The following is a 21,107-nucleotide window of genomic DNA, read 5'->3' as shown; positions in this document are numbered from 1 at the left end:
GGAGGATGGACCTGATCCTCCTCCTAGGCTGATACGCAGGGAAACAGGGCCAGAGAGGCTTGGCAACCTAGTCAGTATCTCAGCAAGACTCAGGCTAGCGCCCTTTCTTCTATTTGGCACAGCGACTGCCCTGCCTGGACGCTGCACGTGTGCAGTGTGTCAGGACTGGTGCAGGTGTAGGTACATGTGGGGTGGGCAGGGCAAGCTGGGCCTGTACCAGATCACACCTCCTGAGAACGCTTCCCAACTCCCTTCCCACCCCTGCAGGAAGCGAGTTGCCCATGTGTGCAAGCTGCGGCCAGAGGATCTATGATGGCCAGTACCTCCAGGCCCTGAACGCGGACTGGCACGCAGACTGCTTCAGGTAGGGTGGGGTGCCCAGGGCCTGTGTTGCCCTAAACAAGGCCTGTCAGAGAGGACAGGCTGGTCAGGGAATGGGGGAGGCTGGGATATGCCTCCTGGTGCCGTCCCCCGTTGTGACTTCGTGGTCTCAATTTACCATTTATGACATGAGGTGTTTTGACTAGAAAATCCCTACAGGGCTTCCTGTTGTCACTTTATTTATCTATTTTTTTTTCTTTTTGAGACGGAGTCTCGCTCTGTCACCCAGGCGGGAGTGCAGTGGTGCGATCTTGGCTCATTGCAACCTCTGCCTCCTGGGCTCAAGCAATTCTCCTGTGTCAGCCTCTGGAGTAGCTGGGATTACAGGCGTGCACCACCATGCCCAGCTAATTTTTGTATTTTTAGTAGAGATGGGGTTTTGCCATGTTGGCCAGGCTGGTCTCAAACTTCTGACCTCAAGTGATCTTCCCACCTCAGCCTCCCAAAGTGCTGGGATGACAGGCATAAACCACCACTCCTGGCCTCATTTTATTTTATTTTATGTATTTTTCTTTTTTTGAAATGGTCTTGCTCTGTTGCCCAGGCTGGAGTGCAGTGGTGCCATCTCGGCTCATTGCAGCCTCCATCTCCTGGGCTCAATTGATCCTCCTACTTCAGCCTCCCGAGTAGCTGGGATTATAGGTGTACACCACAATGCTCAGCTAATTTTTTAAATTTTGTGTAAAGACAGGGTCTCACTTTTGAGACCCAGGCTGGTCTTGAACTCATGACCTCAAGCAATCCTCCTGCCTTGGCCTCCGGAAGTGCTAGGCTTACAGGCGTGAGCTAACGCCTTGGCCTCTGTTATCATCCTAGATCTCTGAGATCTAAATCTTAGAGAGGATGGGAGAGACCTCCAATTGAGCCAGTGCCTGCAATTCAGCCCCCTGCTGGCACCCAGACAGGGGGAAGAGTTGGAAGGAATGTCCTTCCTGCCTTCTGGGTGTTCATGCTCTTGCAGGGAGGGAAGACAAACCAGGCCTTGAGGGAAACCAGGCCACCCTCAGTGTCTTCCAGGCCGCTTGCGAAGATGCATAACCCAGTCACACCAGCCCCAGCCTCCAGACACACACCCACAGGTAGGAAGAAAGTAGGGTCAGGGTTGTGGCGGAGGATAAAGAGTACATGAGGACCTGAAGGTCAGCCAGTAGGACCATCCTGAGACGCCAGGAGCAGGGGTCTACCTGCCTTGAGCCAGAGCAGGGTCAGGGCAGGGCCAGAGCAGGGGTCTCAAAGGATGTGAGATTTCCTGGGTAGAAAAGTAGAGTGGAGGTGGGGCGTGGTGGCTCACACCTATAATCCCATCACTTTGGGAGGCTGAGGTGGGCAGATCACTTGAGTTCAGGAGTTCGAGACCAGCCTGGGCAATATGGCAACACCCTGTCTCCACCAAAAATACAAAAAATTAGCCGGGCATGGTGGCGCATGCCTGTAGTCCCAGCTACTCGAGAGGCTGAGGTGGCAGGGTTACTTGAGCCCGGGAGGTAGAGGCTGCAGTGAGCTATGATCACGCCACTGCACTCTAGTCTGGGCAACAGAGCGAGACCCTGTCTCAGTTTTTAAAAAGAAAGAAAGAAAAACAAATGGAGTGGGAGAGAATTATAGGCATAGTCACCAAACAGCAAGGTTCAGGGGAGAAAACTCTATAAACGGGTAGAAGGTGAAGCTGGGATGCCCAGCAGGGGTCAAGACATCCACCACCAGGACTTTATTTTAGGCTTCTGCCTTGGTTTATTTTTTGGTTTTTGGTTTTTTTGAGACAGTCTTGCTGTGTCGCCCAGGCTGGAGAGCAATGGCACGATCCTGCCTCACTGCAACCTCCGCCTCCCAGGTTCAAGCAATTCTCCTGCCTCAGCCTCCCGAGTAGCTGGGATTACAGGTGTGCACCACCACGCCCAGCTAAGTTTTGTATTTTCAGTAGAGATAGGGTTTCGCCATGTTGGCCAGGCTGGTCTCGAACTCCTGACCTCAAGTGATCTGCCTGCCTCAGCCTCCCAAAATGCTGGGATTACAGGCATGAGCCACTGCACCTAGCCTCAGTTTGTTTTTGTTTGTTTTTTCTTTTCTTTTCTTTTTTTTTTTTTTTTTTTTTTACAGACAGGGTCTTGCTCTGTCACCCAGGCTGGAGTGCAATGGCGAGATCATAGCCCACTGCAGCCTCCAGCTCCAACTGGTTCAAGCGATCCTCCCAACTCAGCCTCTCAAAGTGCTGGGATTACAAGCATGAGCCACCATGCCCAGCCTGTTTTTTCTTTTTTAGGAATAACGTCTAACGTTTTCTAACATTCAGTAAGGGACAACCCGTGTTCTAAACACTTTGCATAGTTAGATATTAGGGCTGTCTTTATTTTGCCAGAGAGAAAATTGGGACACAGAGAGGTTAATTCTCTTGATGAAAGTCACACAGCCAGTGAGTGAAATGAACACACTCGGTGTGGCTGAAAGGAGACAGACAGCATGCCCTGGGGTTCTGCATCAGGTGCTCAGAAGGAGGCCTTCGGGGGGCAAGAGGGCTCTCAACAGGCAGAGAAAACCATCTGCACAGCGGTGGGATGGTGCAGACTGCTGAGGGAACAGGAACAGTTCACTTGGAAGGAACAGAATAAGTTGAGGGATCCAACAAGAAACAAAGTTGAGACCGATTCGTGAAGGGCCTTGAATGCCAAGATAAGGAGTTTCAGAAGTCAGGATGGGGGTGGTGGCTCATCCCCGTAATCCCAGCACTTTGGGAGGCCGAGGCAGGCGGATCACTTGAGCCCAGGAGTTCGAGACCAGCCTGGCCAATGTGGTGAAACCCCTGTCTCCACTAAAAATTCAAAAATTAGCCAGGCGTGGTGGCACATGACTGTAATCCAAGCTACTCGGGAGGCTAAGGAAGGAGAATCACTTGAACCTGGGAGGCGGAGGCTGCAGTGAGCTGAGATCACGTCACTGCACTCCAGCCTGGGCAACAGAGCGAGACTCCATCTCAAAAAAAAAAAAAAAAGAGTCAGAAGGGAGCTGGCAGAAAGCCAAGGAGGGACTGGGGTGACATGCTGTTGAAGAATGCCATCCCAGTGGGCTGGTGGTGGTATCTAGGCAGGGAAGGGACTGTCCCAGTAACTCAAGGGTCCGAGCTCATAGGACCTGACCTGGGACAGTGACTGAGGATGGAGAGAATTTCAGGCAGAAGGGACAGTTTTTGGTGAGTATTTGTCATATTGGCTACCATGCATTGAGCACTCTTCATGCTAATTTGTTAAATCTTCATCATAACTCTACGAGGGATTGTATGTGCCCAGTTTGCGTGGGAGAAACAGAGACTCCGTGCAATCAAGTGCCTCGCTGAAGGTTGTAATATCTAGAGCTGGGACTCAAACCTTCTCACTCCACATCACCACAGAGTAGGAAAGGCAGGGGCTGGCGATGGCACATGCCTATAATCCCAGCCCTTTGGGAGGCGGAGGCGGGTGGATCTCTTGAGCCCCGGAGTTTGAGACCAGCGTGGGCAACATAGCGAAACCTTGTCTCTACAAAAAAATTAGCTGAGCGTGGTGGTGGTGCCTGTAGTCCCAGCTACTCAAGGGCGCTGACATGGGAGGGTTGCTTGGGCCTGGGAGGTGGAGGTTGCAGTGAGCTATGATCACACCACTGCACTCCAGCCTGGGTGACAGAGTGAGATCCTGTCTCAAAAAAACGAAAGAAAGAAAAAGGCAGGGGCTTCGGGGAGGGTGTGGGCACTGGCGAATGGCAGGATGGAACCTGAAGCCGTCTGGTTTCCTAACCTGGGCACTGGGGAGGTGGTGGTTTGTTGACTGTGATGGAGTTGGGGGTCAGGTTGGGGAGGAGACATGCTCATCTGTGTTGAGCTGGAGGGGACATGGGCTATCCATGGTGGCTATGTCCTGCCCAGAGCTAGCCATGGGAGCCTGAGTCCGGTTGGAGGTAGGAAAGTCAGAAAAAACAGCTCCCTCGGAGCTGGCCCTGAGATGGTGAGTGGGATTTGTGATGGGGCCAAGACGAATGAAGGGAAGAACTTTGGGGACCCCTATGTCTGCGGTGAGCGGGGAGATGGAGCCTTGGGTGATGGAGAGAGGGTCAGGAGTAGAACCACAGAAGCCGCAGGAGGGAAGCCGTGATACAGGATGGGTGTACCTGGCTTTGGAGTGGCCTGCCCCAAATCACTCACCAGGAGAGGGGTGAGTCCCCAGGTCAGGGCAGTAAGGAGGAGGCATGTTTGTGCTGTCTCTGGTGTAGTGAAACACAAGAAAGAGGCCAGGTGCAGTGGCTCACGCCTGTAATCCCAGCACTTTGGGAGGCCAAGGCAGGTGGATCACCTGAGGTCAGGAGTTTGAGACCAGCCTGGCCAGCATGGTGAAACTCCATCTCTACTAAAAATACAAAAATTAGCCGGGCATGTTGGCAGGCGCCTGTAATCCCAGCTACTCAGGAGGCTGAGGCAGAAGAATCGCTTGAACCCGGGAGGCGGTGATTGCAGTGAGTCAAGATCGCGCCACTACACTCTAGCCTGGGTGACAGAGCAAGACTCCGTCTCGAAAAAAAAAAAAAAGTCTCGCTATGGGGGAAGATCCACCAGAAGTAACAGCCATGGCTTCTACCTCGTGGCTTGTGGGTGTGATACTCCCAACAGTCCCCAAAGCTGGTGGTCCTCACCGCATGACAGTGAGCAAAGCAGCTCAGAGGGGGTCACTGCTCACCTGGGTGCATAGCTGACCACAGCCAGGCTGGCTCTCAGTGGGATGCCCAAGGTGCTAGACTCTGCTTAGTCTCTCTCGGGCCCTGGGCTTCAGGCATTGGGCCCGGCCCAGACCTCATTTCATGCACTGAGACCTTTGTTCCAGGGCCCCTCACCCCTCTGAAGGTGTTCGGGCAGGAGCAATGTGGTAAGGCCATGAGGGGTCTGCAGCCTCCAGCCCCACTGGGGAGGTGGCCAGTGATTTCTGCCTTCCTAGCCCCTCTGCGTGCCCCTCCCAGTGGAACTTCCTAGGGTCCCTGAGTCAGTCACTTGCAAATAATTATGGCGTGTCCACTCTGCATTAGGCCCCTCTCACAACAACCCAGGAAGGGGGTGCTATTTATTTATTAAAGCGATTTTTTGTTTTTTGAGTCTCGCTCTGTCGCCCAGGCTGGAGTGCGGTGGCGCAATCTCGGCTCACTGCAAGCTCCGCCTCCCGGGTTCACACCATTCTTCTGCCTCAGCTTCCCAAGTAGCTGGGACTACGAGCGCGCACCACCACACCCGGGTAATTTTTTTTTTTTTTTTTTTTTTTTGTATTTTTAGTACAGACGAGGTTTCCCTGTGTGAGCCAGGATGGTCTCGATCTCCTGACCTCGTGATCCGCCCACCTCAGCCTCCCAAAGTGCTGGGATTACAGGCATGAGCCACCGCACCCAGCAATGTTAAAGCGATTTTAAGGCCAAACCTGGTAACTCACGCCTGTAATCCCAGCACTTTGGGAGGCTGAGGCAGGAGGATTGCTTGAGGCCAGAAGTTTGAGATCAGCCTAGGCAACATAGTGAGACTCCATCTCTACAAAAAAATTAGCCAGGCGTGGTGGTGCGTACCTGTAGTCCCAGCTACTCAGGAGGCTGAGATGGGAGGATCACTTGAACCCAGGATGTCGAAGCTGCAGTGAGCTGTGATCACGCCACTGCACTCTGGCCTGGGCAACAGAGCGAGACACTGTCTCAAATTTTTAAAAAGCGATTTTACAAATGAGGTGCAGAGTTCAGTCACTTGCCAAAAGTCTCACAGCGCATGAGGAGTAGAATCAGGACTCGAACCGAGGCAGCCTGGCTTCAGAGCCTACAGTGTAACCACAGCTTAGTCCCACACCTCCCAGACCAACAGGGTCCCTGCCTTCTAGTGGGCGAGACACTCAGTGAACAAATGTAGTGTCAGGTGCTGGGGGACAGCACTCTCAAGGAAGTGATGTTTAAGGGACAGAATTGAAGGGAGCAGTGTTTAGAGGATGTCAGGGGTTGGGGGGGGTGGTGCATGTGCGAAGGCCCTGGGGTGGGAATGTGCTTGGCACAACTGAGGACCACAAAGCCAGCGTGCGGGAGTGCAGTCAGTGGCCGGGGTGCATACAGCCTTGTGGGCCCCGTGGAAGGTGCCGTTAGCTGTGCAGCTTTTTTTTTGTTTTTTTTTTTGGAGACAGAGTCTTGCTTTTGTTGCCCAGGCTGGAGTGCAGTGGCGTGATCTCAGCTCACCGCAACCTCCGCCTCCCAGGTTCAAGCGATTCTCCTGCCTCAGCTTCCCGGTAGCTGGGACTACAGGCGCCCACCACCACACCTGGCTAATTTTTGTGTTTTTAATAGAGAGGGGGTTTTACCATGTTGGCCAGGCTGGCCTCGAACTCCTGACCTCAAGTGATCTGTCTACCTCAGCCTCCCAAAGTGCTGGGGTTACAGGCATGAGCCACTGCGCACAGCCAGCTGTGCATCTTTGAATGTCATAACCTGAGCATCTGAGAGCTGCTCCTGTCCCCTGGCCCCTGCTCTTGAGAAAGTCCCACGCTGATAGGACAGACAGGGTCATAAGTGCTGTGATGGGGACCTGCAGGCTGCTGGAGGGCTCAGCCGGTACCAGATGCTGTCCCTCTTTGTAGAGTGGGACAATTGCTGCAGGCCCATGGGACCTCTGGTATTAGCCCTGAGGGTTGTCACTCCGGGGCCTGCCGCTTTCTGTGTTCTGACCTCCCGGCCCCTTGCAGGCCCTGCCCCCTTGCAGGCCCCGCCTCCCGGAAGGTTATGACCAGGCTTCGACTGGTCCAGGCTTCCCTTTGGCTCAGATACTGCCTCTGCGAGGTCCCCTCCAGGAAGCCTCCAGTGCATAACCCCCAGGGCTGCCACAGCCCTGGTAGCATCTCCTTGGCAGCTGGGTGGGCTGGCCCTGGGCAAGGAGGGCTGAGCATGCTGCTGGCCTGTGGGGTTGGAGCAGCGGCGGGATGCAACCTCCCTTTCTTCAGGGGACCTTTTTGGCGAGGACAAACTGTCCATAGGAAGTCGACCTCTGTTCCCTTGGGGGCAGCAGTGGAAGAGGCAGCTGCTTTTGAGCTTGTCCCTGTCCCCAGAGAAGCCTGAGGCCTTCAGTGCCGTTGCCAGGGCCGAGGCTGAGGAGTCTACAGCGTGTGTTCAGGACTGAGGGCCAGGGACGGGCCACAGGCTCCCTGCCTGGGGTCCAAGCCTAGATTGCTCGCTCCCCACCCGCACCAAAGCCCAGGCAAAGGGTGCTTCAGCCACTTCCTGTTGCAGGCTCAGACCAAGTCCCCTGGCACCCACGCGACTGCAGCCTCCTCCTGTGCGCTGCAGCCACGCTGGCCCCACCCTCTGCAGCCTCCAATCCTGAACCCCTGAGGGAGGATGGGGAAGCGGCTGGTCTGGCCACCCCTGCCAGAGCCCCCAGTACCTCCAGAGCCCCCAGTGTAGCCACAGAGGATGCTGTTGGCTTCAGCCCCAAGAAGACACCGCTTCCTCCAGAGAGCTAAGTAAGTGGGAATCCCCCTCCCTACTTGTCCCAGGCCCCAGGCAGGGCCCCTGGTGTAAGGCCTGGGGCTGGAAGCCGACCCACCTAGGTCCAGGCTCTGGGGCAGAACTGAAACTCCTTGGTTACCGTCGGCTGCTGCCTGGGAGCAGGCCACTGCCAAAGCTGCGGGTCCTTCCAGGACAGTCTCCCCATGAGGCCGGTCCTCCACCTGCTGTTTCTTCACACCTGGTGGCCAGGGATGTGGCCCTGGGTAGAGCGATGATTCTCCACTCCTGTCATTATGGAAGCCACCGCTGTCTCCCAGCCCAGCCAGCCACCTGGGCTGCAGAGCACCCCTTTCGCCCTCCGGATGCCTCCCCCTTCTCGTTCCCCAGCCTGGCTTTGTCCTACCCTGCTCTCAGGGAGGGGTACCCTGGAGTGGGGCCAGGGCACGGCTCTCCCCCGAGGGAGTTCCTCTCTGGCTGGCCCCAGGGCAGCTCTGCACAGCCTCAGTACCTGGCGCGCCTCCCTTGACATCCTTCTTAGGGACAGTCAGGCACTCTGTGTGGGGAACTCAAGAGAGCCAGGCCCTTCAGCCTCTAGCTCCTGCCAGAATGCAGGCCTGAGGGGTGAGGGGCGGGGCAGGGGCAGGGACAGGAACTCCTGCGTGCTCTCCATCCGCAAAGGTTCACTAAGGCCCCAAGCCCCAGCCACTGAGCCACCAAGTCAGCCCGGGCCAGGCCTGGGTGCCCTGTCTGCAATGGAGGCAGAGACGGGGTCTCGGGGCAGTTCCGAGGATGCTGGGTGCACAGCGGGGGCCTCGCCCACAGGAATCGCTTATGCTCTCTCCTGGGCCAAGCGTTGTGGATGCCCAGCCTGGGGCTGCGGGGAGCTGGCAGGTCAGTGGCAGACACTGGTGGGCAGACCTAGTGTCTGGTAGAACAGGCATCAAGGAAGTGGTGACCGGAGGGAAGCCAAGTGCACTCAAACCCTCGGGTGAGTCATCACCGCTGGGTCTTTCGCAGCTGCTGAAAGTGAGCAACAGTGATGAAGGTTTGTGAGTTTCTGCATGAGCGAGTGAATGGACCAGTAGCAGTTTCCAGGCTGCGGAAGAGCGTTTCCTCCCCGGGATGGGGACACTTGGTTACAGCAGTTCCTAATCCCCCACCCACCCACCGCCCACTGCAGAGGCATGCGGGGGCCCTGCTTCCTGCAGGCAGGAGTGAGGGGCACTCCTGTGATGTGGCACCCTTGTGACCGAGGTCATGTGTGATCGGTGTAAGGGCAGGAAGCGAGTCATTGGTCTGCACCAGGCGTGGGGGCTTCTGCGAGGGCAGACCCAAAGTCGGCCTGGCCTCCCAGCTGCAGCACTCCTTTCGAATTAGGTTAGAGCCCCAGGATGGGAGGTGCCCTGTGGACCACCCCCCTCACCACCTTCCTTCCTCCACCCCACCCCCGCGGTGATCCGGTGAACTGCCGGCCCCCTGCTGTGCACCGAGTGGGGGCAGTGACCCTGACGTCGTGTCTCCTGCTGCCCCTGCCACTGCCACCACCTCCGGTGGCCCAGCCTCCGCATTCTCCACCCCCATGGAGGAATGCACCAGGCCCCCCTTCCTGGATGTACCCTCCACCCACAGGCTTCCAAACCCTGGCATTTTCTGCTCCCCTTTACATCCCAGCCCTTCCCCCAGGCTCCCAGACAAAGGGGAACTGGCTGGATCCTCTTAAAGGGACAGTGTCCTGCCAGCTTACTGCTGAACTCCCCTCCTCAACCCCAGTTCCCTAGTTACAGTTAATTAGCATTAGCAGACAGTGCATGAGTGATACCCATGCAGGCCCCAGGCGGTGGAGAGTTTCCTGGGTAGGAAACAGCCCTTAAGGGTCCCTCATCTCATCCAGGTCCCAGTGTTTCCTACCTGCCTCTCTCCTAGATTGTGGCCCTTTGGAGCCTGGTTCTTCTGTCCCTCTGTGACCTACCCATAGCACCCAAACAGTGGCAGAGCGGGACGGACCCCCTAGCCTGTTCTCTGTGTGGGTCTGTACCCTGACCCAGACATGCCCACCCACAGCAGGACCCAGGGGGGTACATGTGTGCCTGCGGGTTCACTGGGGCACCTGCATTTGGTTTATTTTATTTTTTAGAGAGAGGGTCTTGCTGTGTCACCCAGCTGGAGTGCAGTGGTGTAATCATAGCGCACTGCAGCCTTGAACTCCTGGGCTCAAGCGATCCTCCCTCCCCAGCCTCCCTAGTAGCTGGGAGTACAGGACCACACCACTGTATCCTGGCTAATTTTTTAATAATTTTTTTAAGAGATAGGGTCTTACTGTGTTGCCCAGGCTGGCCTCAAACCTCTGGCCTCAAGTGATCCTCCCACCTTAGCTTCCTGAAGTGCTGAGATTACAGGCATGAGCCACCATGCCCATCCCAGACCCACACTTCTATATTTGTTCATCCTGGCTGGGCAGGGCTGCTGGTCCCTACCCCACCAGGATGCTTGGCTGCGAAAAAGCCGGGAATGTGGGTCTAACCCCGGCCTGTGTTGTGGCACCTACAGCCTGGCATTCCTCCACATCTGCCCTTCAAGGCCCCACCAACCCCAGGCCTCCTTGGTAGCCTCTAGTGAGCAAACAGGCGAACCTGGCTTTGATGACCCTGCACACCTGGGGATTCTCATCCATTTTGCTTTTTTTTTGGAGACAAAGTCTCACTCTGTTGTCCGGGCTGCAGTGCAGTGGCACAATTTTGGCTCACTGCAACCTCTGTCTCCCAGGTTCAAGCAATTCTTCTGCCTCAGCCTCCCGAGTAGCTGGGATTACAGGTGCCCACCACCATTCCTGGCTAGTTTTTGTATTTTTAGTGGAGACTGGGTTTCGCCATGTTGGCCAGGCTGGTCTCGGACTCCTGACCCCAAGTGATCTGCCCACCTTGGCCTCCCAAAGTGCTGGGATTACAGGTGTGAGCTACCGCTTTGAGAGGCCGAGGCAGGCAGATCATGAGGTCAAGAGATCGAGACCATCCTGGCCAAGGTGGTGAAACCCCATCTCTACTAAAAATACAAAAAATTAGCTGGGCGTGGTGGTGTGTGCCTGTAGTCCCAGCTACTCAGGAGGCTGAGGCAGGAGGATCACTTGAACCCAGGAGGCAGAGGTTGCAGTGAGCCGAGATCGAGCCACTGCACTGCAGCCTGGTGACAGAGCAAGACTCCGTCTCAAAAAACAAACAAAAAGAAAACTTGTTCTAATTCTTACAAAGGTGCCTGTAGCCGAGGCAGGAGCCCAGGTGAGGTGGAGGAGGGCGGGAGTGGACGTCTCAGCCCAGCCCCTCTCCTGCAGGTGTTGTGACTGCAGTGCCTCCCTGTCGCACCAGTACTATGAGAAGGATGGGCAGCTCTTCTGCAAGAAGGACTACTGGGCCCGCTATGGCGAGTCCTGCCATGGGTGCTCGGAGCAAATCACCAAGGGACTGGTTATGGTGAGCGCCCCCTGCCTTGCACACTCGCCTGGGGTGGGGGTATCCAAGCAGACCCCATGCTCCAGGTCTCTCTCCTGGTCTCCTTTTTGCTGGTCTTTGGAGCTGCTTTCTGAGCCTGACTGTCTGTCTATATCCCTCAGTGCCCCCATCTATGGAGCCAGCTCTGTCCAGGAGCTCAGCAGCTGGCCAGCCGGGTCCCTGCAGTTGTTTTTTTTGGTGACGCCCTTCGAAGAGGCCTAGGGGAGGATCTGTTGGGGTTGCTGGGGCTGCTGAGCTGGGCTGTTCCCTCCTCACCCCCGCACCAGGTGGCTGGGGAGCTGAAGTACCACCCCGAGTGTTTCATCTGCCTCACATGTGGGACCTTTATCGGTGACGGGGACACCTACACACTGGTGGAGCACTCCAAGCTGTACTGGTGAGTTCCTTGGCCCCTCCCTGAGCCTGGGGGTCCCACCTGTGTCACAGATCTGCAAGGATGCTGACACCCCCACACCCGGGCCTCCTGCCCTTTCCCATGGGGTGAGGTTTTTTGGGGCGAATGTTCATATCTCCTTTCCCGTCCCGGCATGGAAACAAGTGAGAAATAACACACAGAAGTCAGTGTGAAAAAGCCTCAGACGGCCAGGCATGCTGGCTCACGCCTGTAATCCCAGCACTCTGGGAATCTGAGACGGGTGGATCCCTTGAGGCCAGGAATTCAAGACCAGCCTGGCCAACATGGTGGAACCCCATCTCTATTAAAAATACAAAAATTAACCAGGTGTGGTGGTGGGTGCCTGTAATCCCAGCTACTCAGGAGGCTGAGGCAGGAGACTTGCTTGAACCTGGGAGGTAGAGGTTGCAGTGAGTCGAGATTGCACCACTGCCCTCCAGCCTGGGCAACAGAGCAAGACTGTCTCAAAAAAAAAAAAAAGCCTCAGACATCAGCTTTCTTACTGGCCATGACTGCAGCATGGTGCTGGCACAAACCACCAGAGTTGGGGTAGATACCACAAGTTAAGAACACCATCCCCAGCACAACTGCTCCCTCTTTAGACACCAGCCACAAGTTCAGGGGTCCCCAACCCACTCACACTTCTGACCGACTGGCTACAAATTCAGGGACTCCCAAGACCCTGCCAAGTTTGATCGTTGGCTAACAGACTCACAGAACTCAGGAAAGCCTCCATTTAGGATTCCAGTTTTATTATGAAGGACACAGCTCAGGTCCGACCAAATGAAGAAGCATCTCCCCTCCCTCCCCTAGCACATCAATGTGATCACCAACCAGGAAGCTTCACTGAGCTTCAGCAGCCAGAGTTTTTATTGGGATTTCATTACGTCGTCATGACTGATTGAGTCATTGGCTGTGTGATCAAACTTAGTCTCTAGCCCCCCATTCTTGGAGGTCAGGCTGGCTGAAAGCTGCAACCCTCTTCAAATCACATGATGTGTCTTTGTGGGGCTGAGTCATCTCATTAGTATCAACTCAGAAACAGTCCGAGGGGCTCGTGAATAACAAAGATACCCCATTCCAAGGACTTAGAGTCTCCCTCCCAGGAATCAGGACAAAACCCAGACAGATTCTTTCTTATACAACACTGATCAAGCTGGATTAGAGGACAACGTGGCTTGATCCCAGATGGGCTTTTAATGACTTCCTCCTGAACTGAATTTATCCTCAGGCCTTGTCCTGGCTGCCTTACAGGATCACAGCAAGTAGACAGACCCGAATGACTCAGAGGGATGAGGGCTGGCTGGGCACGCACAGTTCCTGCTCCCAGTTCCATAGGAGGAGTGAAAGAAAAGAAAGCTGGCCAGGTGCACTGGCTCACCCCTGTAGTCCCAGCACTTTGGGAGGCTGAGGCAGGCGGATCACCTGAGGTCTGGAGTTTGAGGCCAGCCTGGCCAACATGGTGAAACCGTCTCTACTAAAAATAAGAAATTAGCCAGGCATGGTGGTGCGTGCCTATAATCCCAGCTACTCAGGAAGCTGAGGCAGGAGAATCGCTTGAACCCAGGAGGCGGAGGTTACAGTGAGCCAAGATCACACCGCTGCACTTTTGGACAATTGCTAGCTTTCCTTTTCTTTTGAGACGGAGTCTCACTTTGTCACCCAGGTTGGGGTGCAGTGTTGTAATCAACAGAGTGAGACTCCATCTCAAAAAAAAAAAAAAGGAAGGGGGTGGGGGAAGAGCCTGGGGCTGGGGGCTGCAGAGATGCTGAAATTGATGACGCCCTTGACACTTTTTTCTTCCCATCCCTGGCGGCTCTTGCAGCGGGCACTGCTACTACCAGACTGTGGTGACCCCCGTCATCGAGCAGATCCTGCCTGACTCCCCCGGCTCCCACCTGCCCCACACCGTCACCCTAGTGTCCATCCCAGCCTCATCTCATGGCAAGCGTGGACTTTCAGTCTCCATCGACCCCCCGCATGGCCCACCAGGCTGTGGCACTGAGCACTCACACACCGTCCGCGTCCAGGGGTGAGTGGCCGGCCTGCCGAGGCTGCCATCGGTGTGGCTGTGGCTGTTGATGTGGGTGGCAGAGTCTGGCACTGGGGGCCCTGAAAATGAATGGACGAGTGTTCGGGTACAGATGGGGCCCAGTTCTGACAACCTGGTTTGCCAGATTTCTGGCCCAGTTATTCCTCTGAATACCATTACAAATGCCAGATAAAATAAAAAGACATTTTCAACCAGGCGTGGTGGCTCACACCTGTAATCTCAGCACTTTGGGAGGCTGAGGTGGGTGGATCACCTGAGGTCAGGAGTTTGAGACCAGCCTGGGCAATGTGGTGAAACCCCATCTCTACTAAAAATACAAACGTAGCCGGGCATGGTAGTGTGTGCCTATAGTCCCAGCTGCTTGGGAGGCTGAGGCAGGAGAATCACTTGAACCCAGGAGGTGGAGGTTGCAGTGAGCCCAGACTGCCATTGCACTCCAGGCTGGGCAGCAAGAGTGTAACTCTGTATCAGAAAAATAAAAATAAAAAAAACACACTCAAAAAATAAAAAGACATTTTCTTTAGTCCATGTCTGATCCAACAAGAAAGAGGAGGAACCAAGTCAGGAATGAGTGAAAAGGCCGCGCGCAGTAACTCACACCTGTAATCCCAGCACTTTGGGAGGCCAAAGTGGGAGGATCACTTAAGGCCAGAAGTTTGAGACCAGCTTGGGCAACATAGCGAGACCTGCATCTCTACAAAAAAAAAATAATAATAAAATAAAATAAAAATTAGCCAGGCATGGTGAAATCACTGAACACATAAAGGCTGGGCATGGTTGCTCACACTTATAATCGAAACTATTTGGGAGGCTGAGATGGGAGGATCACTTGAGGCCAGGAGTTCGAAACCAGCCTGGGCAACATTGTAGTCACAGCTACTTGGGAGGCTGAAGTGGAAGGATCTCTTGAGCCCAGGAAGTCGTGGCTACAGTGAGCTATAATTGCACCACTGCACTCTAGCCTGGGCAGTAGAGCAAAACCCTGTCTCAAAAAAATGGGGCAGGGCCCATAAAGATTAGATTACTGTGTGACTTTGAGCAGCTCCTTTCTCTCTAGGCTTTGGGGGTCTGTTTGAACAATGAGGGGGTTGGATACCTTGGAGCTTTCTAAGATTTCTGTGGAGCGTTTATTGACACCTTGAGAAGTAGCATGCAGTGTTTCCACTTTTGGGCAATTGGTCACTTTCCTTTTTTTTTGAGACAGTCTCACTCTGTCGCCCAGGCTGGGGTGCAGAGGTGTGATACCAGCTCACTGCAACCTCCACCCCCCAGGTTCAAGCAATTCTTGCACCTCAGCCTCCCGAGTAGCTGGGACTACAGGCGACCACACGTGGCTAATTTTTGTATTTTTAGTAAAGACAGAGTTTCACCATGTTGGCCAGGCTCGTTTCAAACTCCTGGGCTCAAGTGATCCTCCCTTCTCAGCCTCCCAAAGTGCCGGGATTACAGCTGTGAGCCACCGTGCCCGGCCCAAGGGCTAGCTTTCTCTCTCTCTTTTTTTTTTTTTTTCTCGAGACAGAGTCTCGCTCTGTCGCCCAGGCCGGAGTGCAGTGGTGTGGTCTCGGCTCACTGCAAGCTCCACCTCCTGGGTTCACGCCATTCTCCCGCCTCAGCCTCCCAAGTAGCTGAGACTACAGGCGCCCGCCACCATGCCCGGCTAATTTTTTTTTATATTTAGTAGAGACAGGGTTTCACCGTGTTAGCCAGGATGGTCTCAATCTCCTGACCTCATGATCCGCCTGCCTCAGCTTCCCAAAGTGCTGGGATTACAGGCGTGAGCCACTGCGCCCGGCCCTCCCAAGTGCTAGCTTTCATTTGATGCAGTGAATGTTTCTTGTACACCTGGCAGGTGCCTGGCGCTGCATAGGCACTGGTGAGATGTGAAGGTGGCCCTGGGGACAGAAAATTATACTGGGCTTGACTGTGTGTCTCCATCCTTGACATCAGCCAAGCCAGCAGCTGCTTTACATACATGAGTGAGCAGACAGCTGCTTGAAAGAGATGAGGAAACTCCCAGACCAACGGCTCTTACCAGAGGGCCAAGGGAGGTCCCCACAGAGTCAGAGGCTGCAGCTGGTCCCTGAAATCCAGGCAGAATTTTAGAAATGAAGACAATCAGCTGGGTGCAGCGGCTCATGCCTTTTATCTCAGCCACTTCGGAGGACTGAGGTGAGAGGATTGCTTGAGCCCAGGAGGTGGAGGCTGCAGTGAGCTATGCTGACACCACTGCATTCCAGCTTGGGCGACAGAGCGAGACCCTATCTCTAAAATAAAAATAAAGAAGAGAGTTAATGACGTCTCCTCCCTGTCTGCCTCACTGGGTAAGCATTCTGCCCAGCCAACATCTGGAACATCCCAGTAATTTCTGCAAAGAGCCACACCCTTCCCAGAAAGAGCCCAGCTTGCCAAAGATTTACTTGTTTTAAACTGGTTTTAGCTGACCACTTTTCATTTTGTGTATAGCAGCGTTTTAAGGAAGGTCTAATTTATCCAGGCCACCTGCTGCTTTAGCAAACCAAGGGAGAGGATATGAGATTCTAAGGAATTTATATATGTATGATATATATATATATACACACACGCAATTTTTTTTGAGACAGGGTCTTGCTCTGTCATACAGGCTAGAGTACAGTGGCACCATCATAGCTCACTGTAGCCTCAAACGCCTGTGCTCAAGCAATCCACTCACCTCGGCCTCCTGAGTAGTGAGACTACAGGCACACACCACCACACCCAGCTAATTTTTTAATTTTTTGTAGAGACTGAGTCTTGCTGTGTCGCCCAGGCTAGTCTTGAACTCCTGGGCTCAAGTGATCCTCCCACATTGGCCTCCCAAAGTGCTGGGATTACAGGCGTGAGCCGCCATGCCTGGCTCATTTTTAAGGTTATATGCATGCAAAGCCCGTATCAATGAAAATATTTTCTTTGGTTTTTTTCAACTTTTCATCTTCGCATTTTGCAGATTTATAGAAAATTTGCTAAAATAATAAGTCCGTTGAATACATACACACCCTTCACCAAGGTTCACCAATTCGTAACTGCCATATTTGGGAGTTATATGTGTGTCTCTCTATATATACATATATGGATACAGATACATATACATGTTTAGTGACTTGTTTATATTTGTACATATATGTACATGTTGTTATTTATTGATCGTTTGGGAGTAAGTTGCAGGGATCATTGACTCCCCCACAAATATGCTACAGAAGGGCCTTCTCTTTTTTTTTTCTGGAGACAGGGTATCACTGTCAACCAGGCTGGAGTGCAGTGATGCAATCACAGCTCACTGCAGCCTCAACCTCCCGGGCTCAAGTGATCCTCCCACCTCTGCCTCCCAAGTAGCTGGGACTACAGGCATGGGCCACCACGCCTGGCTAGGCATTCTCTTATATAATTATCAATTGTATCTTATAGTTCAGTGATCACATTTTCAAAATTTAACATTGATACCATTATCTAATACACAGACCATATTCAAATTTTGCCAATTGTCTCTATACTGAACTACTGAACTGTCCTTTATAGCAATCTCCCCCTGATGCACAATCCAGTCCATGATCAACATTGCATTTAATCGGCATGTCTCATCAGTATCTTCTTTTTTTTTTTTTTTTGAGATGGAGTTTTGCTCTTATTGCCCAGACTGGAGCGCAATGGCGCAATCTCAGCTTATTGCAACCTCCGCCTTCGGGCTTAAGTGATTCTCCTGCCTCAGCCTCCTAAGTAGCTGAGATTACAGGTGTGCACCATCATGCATGCCTAATTTTTGTATTTTTATTAGAGACGGGGTTTCACCATGTTGCCCAGGCTGGTCTTGAACTCCTGACCTCAAATGATCCACCCACCTCAGCCTCCCAAAATGCTGGGTTTACAGGCATGAACCACTGCGCCTGGCCATTTCCTCAGCCTTTCATTGCCCTTCATGATCTTGACATTTTTGAAGTGTACATTTTGAAGTAGTCATTAAAGTAAAATGTTTTTCCTTTTTTTTTTTTTTTTTTTTTAAAGAGAGACAGGGTCTCACTGTGTTGCCCAGGCTAGTCTCAGACTCCTAGGCTCAAGTGATCCTCCCGCCTCAGCTTCCCAAAGTGCTGGGATTACAGGCGTGAGCCATCGCACCCGCCCTCCCATTTGGGTTTGACTGATGTTTCCTCTTAGGGAGACAGGCTCTGCGGGTTTGGCCTGATACTGCATAAGTGATCCTCTGTTCTTCCGAGTGGATCTTGCCGGGAGACATATGATGTCAGTATGCCCTTTGCTGAGGATGTTCACTTTGATTACTTGTTTTTTCTCTACTGTAAGGATTTTTTTCCCTTTGTCATCAATAAACCATTTGTGAGATTTGAGTCTGTAAATATCCTGTTCCCAAAAACCCTTCCCCAAATGATTTTAGCATCTATTGATGATTCTTGCCTGTAGCGATTATTACTAGGGTGGCTACCAAATGCTGAATTTCTAACTCTGTTCTTCCTTCTGCATTTGTTAATATAATGAAGAGCTTCTCCCCCATACAAGAATAGTCTCTTTGTTTGCTTGGTTGTTTTTTTGAGATAGGGTCTCACTCTGTTGCCCAGGCTGGAGTGCAGTGACACGATCATAGCTCACTGCAGCCTCGACCTCATGGACTCAAGCGATCCTCCTGCCTCAGCCTCTCAAGTAGCTGGGACTACAGGCAGCACCACCATGCCTGGCTAATTTTTTATTTTTTGTAACGGTGAGGTCTCACTATTTTGCTCAGGCTGGTCTCAAACTCCTGACCTCAAGTGATCCTCCCACCTCAGCCTCCCAAATAGCTGGGATTACAGGAGTGTGCCACCATGCTCAGCTAATTTTCTGTAAAAACTTCATAGAGATGGGGTCTTGCTCTGCTGCCCAGGCCGGTCTCAAACCCCTAGTCTCAAGCAATCCTCCCACCTTGGCCTCCCAAAGTGCTGGGATTCCAGGCGTGAGCCACCGCACCTGGCCCTGTTTTTCTTAAAGTTCTCAGTCCCCTCTCTGCCTTACCCCCATCCGCTTTTCCATCTCCAGGACCTAGGGCAGAGACAAAGTGAGCGTACCCTAAAAAGCTTTTATGAGGCAAAATGAAAACCAGGTCCCAGGCCGGGCGTGGTGGCTCACGCCTATAATCCCAGCACTTTGGGAGGCCAAGGTGGGCGGATTACCTGAGGTCAGGAGTTCAAGACCAGCCTGACCAACATAGAGAAACCCCGTCTCCACTAAAAATACAAAATTAGCCAGGCGTGGTGGCACATGCCTGTAATCCCAGCTACTCAGGAGCCCGAGGCAGGAGAATCACTTGAACCTGGGGGGCGGAGGTTGCAATGATCACTCCATTGCACTCCAGCCTGGGCAACAAGAGCAAAACTCTGTCTCAAAAAAAAAAAAAAGAAAAGAAAACCAGGTCCCTAACACCGAAGAGTTAAAAGAAATAAGTAAATTTGGCAAATTGGTCTTTTTGTGAGTTAGCTTATGGGCACTGGTGGAGGGTCTCTTTCCCGTCCTCACTCTGCAGTTGTGGTTCAGGGCAAGCTGCCAGCTCCCTCCTGCCAATGCAGGAGCAGTAGAGCTTGGCCTCTTCTTGCAGGGTGAGTTTGGGAGTCAGATAAGAAGCCACTAATCCAGGACCTTTTTGGGACCCAAGGCACTCATCTGCCCCAAGCATACCAGGCAGGCCAGGCGCAGTGACTCATGTCTGTAATCCTAGCATTTTGTTTTTGCGACGGAGTCTCGCTCTGTCCACCCAGGCTGGAGTGCAGTGGCAGAATCTTGACTCACTGCAACTTCCACCTCCCAGGTTCAAGCAATTCCTGCCTCAGCCTCCCAAGTAGCTGGGACTACAGGCGCCCACTGCCACGACTGGCTAATTTTTGTATTTTCAGTAGAGATGGGGTTTCACCATGTTGGCCAGGCTGGTCTCAAACTCCTGACTTCAAGTAATCCATCCGCCTTGGCCTCCCAAACTGTTGGGATTACAGGCGTGAGCCACTGCGCCCGGCCAGTCCTAGCACTTTGGGAGGCCAAGGCGGGCGGATTGCGCAAGCTCACGAGTTTGAGACCAGCCTGGGAAATGTGGTGAAACCCCGTCTCTACTAAAAATACAAAAAAAATTAGCTGAGTGTGGTGGTGTGCACCTGTAATCCCAGCTACTCAGGAGGCTGAGGTGCGAGAATCACTTGAACTCGGGAGGTGGAGGCTGCAGTGAGCTGAGATTGTGCCACTGTACTCCAGCCTGGGTAACAGAGTGAGATTCTGTCTCCAAAAAAAAAAAAAACAAAAATCGAGACCAAGCATACCTGGGAGTTGGAAGGATAGATAGATCTGTTCCCCCAGGGTGGAGACAGTGGTCCATTGAATGGGAACAGCTGAGCATCTCGTGTGGGTGGCCAGTGCCTACAAGCGCGCCACCTTTCTCCAGCTCACACCAGTGGCAGACATCAGTAATTGATTACAGAATTCCTCTCCTGAAACCAGAACTCGGTGTTCTGGCCATCTGCTACTTCCCAGTCTCACGAAGTAGAATCCTCTGCCTGCTCACCCTGGATCTGGTGCCCTTCGCCTTGGTTTCCTGTTGGGGCTCTGAGGGATATGTGGGCACTGGCCTGACGCCTGCCTTGCCCACAGAGTGGATCCGGGCTGCATGAGCCCAGATGTGAAGAATTCCATCCACGTCGGAGACCGGATCTTGGAAATCAATGGCACGCCCATCCGAAATGTGCCCCTGGACGAGGTACGGTCCTGAGTCTGGGGGGCGGATGGGAGGTAGTGCCTTCGTGCCTAGCCCCATCCCCACTCCACCCCCGTTCACATGCCTGCTGTCCCCAGATTGACCTGCTGATTCAGGAAACCAGCCGCCTGCTCCAGCTGACCCTCGAGCATGACCCTCACGATACACTGGGCCACGGGCTGGGGCCTGAGACCAGCCCCCTGAGCTCTCCGGCTTATACTCCCAGCGGGGAGGCGGGCAGCTCTGCCCGGCAGAAACCTGTCTTGTAAGTCAGCCTGCTCCTCAGTTCAGCTGGGTGCTTTCACTCCTGCTGGGGCCCAGGGGCTGTGGGACCTAGGTCGGGGAGCCAGCCCTGCACAAATGCAGCCCAGGCTTGAGCCAGGGAGGTGGAGGCTGCAGTGAGCTGCCATCACACCACTGCTCTCCAGCCTGGGTGACAAAACAAGACCCAGTCTCAAAAAAAAAGAGGAAACACAAATTTTTTAAAAAGCCGGGGACAGGGCCAGGCGTGGTGGCTCATGCCTGTAATCCCAGCACTTTGGGAGGCCGAGGCAGACGGATCACCTGAGG

The 21,107-nt window shown here is 53.5% G+C and overlaps 1 protein-coding gene across 2 annotated transcripts in view; it reads left to right on the top strand.

Moving 5' to 3' along the window:
* The window catches only part of LIMK1 (LIM domain kinase 1), a 38,500-nt gene that overhangs the window by 1,690 nt on the left and 15,703 nt on the right, over nt 1-21,107 (top strand). Inside the window, exons 2-7 of one of the 2 annotated variants that reach the window (XM_024250320.3) lie at nt 268-364; nt 11,183-11,321; nt 11,627-11,736; nt 13,580-13,786; nt 20,435-20,540; nt 20,636-20,802. In XM_024250320.3, coding sequence (XP_024106088.2) covers nt 268-364; nt 11,183-11,321; nt 11,627-11,736; nt 13,580-13,786; nt 20,435-20,540; nt 20,636-20,802 — 826 coding nt within the window. Of the gene's footprint in view, nt 1-267; nt 365-7,195; nt 7,872-11,182; nt 11,322-11,626; nt 11,737-13,579; nt 13,787-20,434; nt 20,541-20,635; nt 20,803-21,107 lie in introns of those variants that run through there. The other variant, XM_063725971.1, reaches the window with a different exon arrangement.

The sequence above is a fragment of the Pongo abelii genome, chromosome 6 (assembly GCF_028885655.2).
Source record: "Pongo abelii isolate AG06213 chromosome 6, NHGRI_mPonAbe1-v2.0_pri, whole genome shotgun sequence".
Taxonomy (NCBI): domain Eukaryota; kingdom Metazoa; phylum Chordata; class Mammalia; order Primates; family Hominidae; genus Pongo; species Pongo abelii.
This window is presented reverse-complemented; position numbering and strand designations above follow the sequence as displayed.